Source organism: Rhododendron vialii, chromosome 9a, assembly GCF_030253575.1.
Source record: "Rhododendron vialii isolate Sample 1 chromosome 9a, ASM3025357v1".
NCBI lineage: Eukaryota > Viridiplantae > Streptophyta > Magnoliopsida > Ericales > Ericaceae > Rhododendron > Rhododendron vialii.
In genome coordinates this window covers 13,332,502-13,338,595 of record NC_080565.1, presented here as the reverse complement: position 1 = coordinate 13,338,595, position 6,094 = coordinate 13,332,502, and the positions used below count along the sequence as shown (strand labels likewise).

The 6,094-nt window shown below is 37.8% G+C and overlaps 1 protein-coding gene across 1 annotated transcript; it reads right to left on the bottom strand.

The window, feature by feature from the left end:
- Positions 1 to 810: 810 nt before the first annotated feature.
- LOC131300585 (pentatricopeptide repeat-containing protein At1g08070, chloroplastic-like) lies at positions 811 to 4,610 on the bottom strand. The gene is made up of 2 exons (XM_058326496.1): positions 3,041 to 4,610; positions 811 to 2,005 (listed from the first exon to the last, which is right to left on the bottom strand). The coding sequence occupies exons 1-2, from the start codon at positions 4,597 to 4,599 to the stop codon at positions 1,498 to 1,500; spliced, it is 2,067 nt and encodes a 688-aa protein (XP_058182479.1). The 5' UTR covers positions 4,600 to 4,610; the 3' UTR covers positions 811 to 1,497.
- Positions 4,611 to 6,094: the final 1,484 nt, after the last annotated feature.

The following is a 6,094-nucleotide window of genomic DNA, read 5'->3' as shown; positions in this document are numbered from 1 at the left end:
GAAGGGATATAAAAGAAACCCTAATATTTTTTTCAGTTTTGCAAACAAGCCAAGCCAAATTTTAGAATGTTCAAATTTGTTAAGTGTTTTAAAATTTGACCATCCAAGCTCGCTTAGATTTGAATCAAGCTCAAACTTGTTCACGATGCCTAATGAGTCAAAAATATCATATAATGTGCTCTCATACATGTTTAGAGCTATAAATATTTTTTATTATAATGTAAATAACTTTACAGATGTACAAAATTATACATATAATGTGCTCTCATACACATCTAGAGCTATAAATAATTAGTGATTACATACGAAAATAATTTTATACACATACAAAACAATAAATAAAAAAAATCATATTGAGGATTAGTTTATTGTACTGGTAAAGTTCATACATATACAAGTAGAAGCATGTACAACAACATAGGTACAAGTTATTTTTAGCTATTTTGGAGAGAAAAAAGTACTCCTATAGTAAAAACACAACTGCACCAGACTAGGTAAAAGCGTAGTGGTTTGCCTTTGTCTGCAGTACTTGGGTAGTTTAAGCGAAGCACTGTTCACTCAATAGCGAATTAATACTATTTTATGTACCAAAAAAAAGAAGAATTAATAGTATTTTTACTTTTAGCTGTCTCTCTCCTCGCTCTGATAAGAAGGGCAGAGCCACCTTTGGATTATATGAATTAAGGGGAAAATACTCATACATAACTATTGAACTATGAGATGTAATGACTCTTTTATATATATGAAGTTCTTCTTTATTGTCAAAAAAAAGAAAACTATTGAACCCTTTGGATCACAAAAAGAAGAATCTTAGTGGAAATTAACTTGAGACATGAATCTTTATTGGTGTAAACTTAACGCTTACCAGCAAAAATAATGAAAATAAATAATCACTCCTCTCCTCTCCTTCCAAACAGTCTGGCAAAGAAAATCCAGCTGCCAAGAATCACCAGTTCCATGGCTTCTGGGAAGTCTACAAACTTTGGTTTCCATTCATGTAGTCATTTGTAAAGGCATGAAAACCCAATATCGGTTGGAAGTCCCAATTCAGCACCGTGTAGATGAATAGAGACAGAATACACCACTTTCACCAAAAGTTTCAGGTTTACCAAAAACCATGTTCTATCAGGCAGTAGACACCGCAAAAAAGAAAAGACTCGTCATAATGTAGCGCAGGGGAATAAACTGTTCGGTTACTGCAATAGTGCATTCCATAGTGTCCCTTTCTTGGCAAGTAGTAACTACTTGAGCCCAGGAGATGCTTTCTGACAAATAGCTACAGAAGACGCATAATATTTTTTCCTTGTGATCAAGAAATGTATCGGCCGGTACTGGCGTTTTATCATTCTGTATGTTCCCAATAATTATTTCCTGTTGACCATGTCCTATCCTATGTGAGTCTTCATATCAATAGCAGTAAGTCTCGTTTGAAGAGGCTCATATATCGAACGCCCAAAAATCAATTACCAAGATCCAGATGTTTTGATTCCCATAACTCTACCAAAAATCTAGGCAAGAACATCCTCCATCTTTGAAGTGGTGGAATCGGTTCCTGTCCCTCACAATGATTTCTCGATCATACACCCTTGAAATCAGCTTTGTCACGTCGTGACAGTCTCTGCAAACTCTCAGGTTTTTCACAATTCTGATGGAATCCTCTGGACCTAAATGTAGAAATCCATAAGCAATGGCAAGCTTCTCACTGTGAACAGACAACACATGCTCTTTCTCTTCTTCCTCTATGTCAATCAAAACTTGGTCCGTATCTGGTAAGTATCCACTTGTACTCTTCAGTCGTGTTGATATCTCATGCAATTTGAGATAAATTTTGTTTGACTCGGGGTGGGACCAATCGCCAGAAACAAATCGGTGAATTATTCCCTTTAGTTCTATCACGCTTACCCCTGGCACCTTCGAAATGCCTTTAACTTTCATGAGATTCCTCACTTTTCTTGCATCATCCCATCTCTTTGCAGCAGCATATATATTTGAGAGAAGGATATAACTGCGAAGAAACAAACGTACAGTAAATGACAAATTCGGCACCAAGACAATTAGATTATAAGTTTGTACTAACTATTGATATATAATCTATCAAGCTCGTTTAGTAGTACAATACTTGATGCTGGTCAAGAGATTGAACTTTTACCAAACATGTAAAACAAGATACTCATCGGGATATAGTTGGAATAATGGCATGTATCGTGACAATATGCAGTAACTGATTCAATGGATCTTTTTATTGTTAAGACATGATACTGCCTCCAGCAATTTCTCTTCAGAAAATAATGTCACAAACGGTTATTTACATATGTTCAAAAGAATAAATAAAGAACAGGAATTTACCTAGACCTTCCCAGTATGTTCATGCTTTCAATGAGAATATAAACCAACGTGTTAGAAACCCTATATTCAAAGCCATATAAAGATATAAGCCCTTCAGCTTTTCTGCTTACGTAGGTACTTGGACATTGACAGCAGTAAGCAATCAATGAGTGCTAGTTAACTGTAATATGCTAATGTAATAAAGAAATTAAGAACTATAGGCTGTTTATCTTTGTTATGTTGAAAGGGGAAGAGTAGATAGAAAAGAAAGCTATCTAATCTAAACGGGGGGGGGGGGGGGGGGGGGGTGGGGATGAAAGTTTGTCAAATACAAAAGGCCAGAAGTATGAGACGATAGAGTAATCGGCTAATTGCTACAGATATGGAGATTCCACACCCTATTCTATCAATATTTGGTTCAAGCCATGACAAATATTGTTCTTTCTCATGCATGGTCGAAGAAACTAGAACGCAACAAACATCCATTTTATATTCAGGATCAGAACATAGATATTGAAATCAAAAGAAGGAACTCAGTGTTGCAAAAGATCTAAAGTCCCTCAGTCATATTTCAACAAGACTAGGAAAGGTCTTCATGATTTCCTGACAAAATAAATCATCTCTAAGAGAGTTTTTTTTTGGGGGGGTAATTTAGAAGATAGGTTTTTGGAGCATACTACGACAATATTGTACCAAACATAAAAGAGTTAGTTACCGTCCACTATGATGTGGTTGAAGATTGATCAAGCGCTTCCCCACATTTTCACCTACCTCAGCATTCCCATAAATCCTACATCCTCCGAGCAATGCTCCCCAAGCACTAGCATTAGGTTCCATAGGCATTATTCCAATGAGCTCCATGGCTTCATCCAATTGCCCAGCCCTAGCAAGGAGGTCAATGACACAACCATAATGCTCCACCTTAGGTGCAATCCCGTATGTGCTTCTCATACAAGCCAGTAGTCTCCGACCCTCCTCTATCATCCCCGCGTGACGACAAGCACCAAGCACAGCCACAAAAGTAATGTCATTTGGTGCCACACCTTCCTTTTGCATCATTTGAAAAAGTTGTGTTGTATCTCTAACGTTACCATGCATGGCCATGCCGGTTATAATTGTGTTCCAAGCGAGAACATCTTTGGATTCAAGTGAATGAAAAATCTCAGAAGCACGAGAAATGCTACCGCACTTGGCATACATGTCTACTAATGCAGTGCCAACTATGGAGTTGATATTGATTTCACAATCAACGATATAGGAATGCAAATTCAGCCCTTGGTCCAAGGCACCCAAATGACCACAGGCTGATAATAAGCTGACCATGGTGGCTTCAGTTGGCTTTATCCCCAAGGCTTTCATTTCATCAAATAAGGCAAGAGCTTCATTTGACTTCCCAGTATGTGCATAACATGCTAACATGGCATTCCAAGACACAACATCTCTATAAGGCATCTTGGAGAACATATCAAAAGCATTCTCCACATCCCCACATTTATCGTAACCTGCCAACATAGAATTCCAAGATCTCACATTCCTTTCGGGCATTTCATCAAACAGTTTCTTTGCATCTTCTATTCTCCCAAGAATCCCATACCCGTTGATCATGGTGTTCCAAGAAATTGTATCTCGAACTACCATCTTGTCAAACACCGCTTTTGCTAGCTCCATCTCACCAGATTTTGCGTACCCATCAATCATTGAATTACAAGAAACTAGGTCCGTTTCCAAACACATATCAAACAGTTGCTTTGCACCAAGCAAGTCTCTCCCACTTGCATACAAACGAATCAAGGAACTCTGAACATAAGAATCAAATTCTAATCCAGATTTAACAACATGGGTATGAACCACAATCCCATTTCGAAGCATGGACGACTCAGTGCATGCTTTGATCACAAATGGGTAGGTGAAATTATTAGGTTTTAGCCCACAAGAAAGCATTTTTCGGTATAATGACAGTGCCTCAACAGGGTTTTTAGCTGAAGAGAGTCCTCTAATGAGAGAATTGTACAGTTCAACAGATGGGTTTTTTCGCTGCTGATTAAAGATTGCTTTGGCATGGGCTAAGTTCCCGTAAGGTGAAACTGCACAGAAAGAGACCAACTTAGAGACTTCAAGTGGAGTTGCATCTTGATTAGGAGAGAAGTAGCCTTGTGTGATGATCTGAGCTTGGATTTGTTTGAGCTCTCTCATGTTCTTGCATTTGTTTATCAGATGAATTAGTGTAGGAGGCTTTGAATAACAAGTTGTAACGGAGGTTGGGTTCTTGATCATAGAAATAGCAGCGGAACTGGCAAAAGACTAATAGTACAGCAATTAGGAACAGATATTGGACAGCAGTGCAGTGCAGCTGGCTGTCCAAGTGTAACAAGTGTAAAAAAAGTGGGTCAAATCTCTCTCCTCAATTCTAGGGCAATCTGAACTCACGCGCGCAGACCCATTTCATTTCAAATCGGGAGAAAATTAGAACAGAGGAAACTCTTCCCCAAATCCTCCCCCACGAGTCGACGACCCTCTTTTGAATCGTACGACCACTGATGTCGCCACCCACCACCAACACTTTGCTCTCCAATTTAGATCTCTCTCGTCGCTCTCCGACTTACATCTCTCACTTCACTCTCTCTCAAGGCTTCTCTGTCTCTCTCCCATACGAAGGAAGCCAAGGCAACCCAACGGCCACCCGGTACCCCCACTATCGACGGCACGCCAAATCAGGTGTGGTACGTTTCTCTCTCTTCGTGTTAGATCTTAACCAATAAATCTAAGGACACATACATTTTTACACAAATCTTGCACATACATTTTTATAGGATCCACCTCGGGTCTCATTAATATGATCCGAACCGTTCATTATTTTTAAAATATTTTTTTAAGAGTTTCTGTAAAAAATCAACTCGATAGGATATCGGTAAGGACTTTTTCAGAAATAATAGGATGAAACAGCCTGATTCGCTTTACTATTTCTGAAAAAACCCTAACCAATATCTTATCGAGTTGATTTTTTTCAGAGTTAAAATATTATTTTAAAACTAATGAACGGTTCGGATTATTTTAGTGGGACCCGAGGTGGGCCCCATAAAAATATATGTGCAAAATCTGTGTAAGAAGGTATGTGCAAGTTGCATGGCTGGATCTTAACTTGGGTCTGTGTCTAAAATTAGGGTTTGTTCTTAAAAAAATTGATTTTTATTTATTTATTTATACAAATTAGGGTTTTTTCCTAAAAAAGTTGGGGATTTTCACAAATTACTGTTGTGATTTTGGTTTTGGTTTCTGTTCAAATTAAAAATAATATTGGTTTCTGTAAAAACATTCAATGGTTGGATTTTGTCATTATTGACCTGGTATTGGCCTTGTAATTCGTCAACTGCCTATTTTCTCTTGATTTTGGTTGTGGCTTACTTGCAGGATTTTTGTATTTATGAACTTATGGCAAGTTATGATTGCAAGTTTTCATGTTTAAAATGTTTATTCTAGATGCTTATTGAGTAGTATGGCATTGAATTAGCATATAATTCGTTTTTTTTTCTCTTTTGAGGTGGTTAAAAATGTTGCTTGCATACACCAACTCATTTGGAAGCAAGTTATACTTATAAACAAACAATTACATACACCAATATTAGGCTCTATAATTTTTGCTTGCTTTCATGTTTGTAGGCAAAAACAAGCCCACGTGAATTGAAGCCTAAGAAAAAGGAGAGCTACCCCTTGCGCCACTAAAAACAATACATTTTCTTCAGAAGCAAACACATCTTCCGAGATGGAGTTT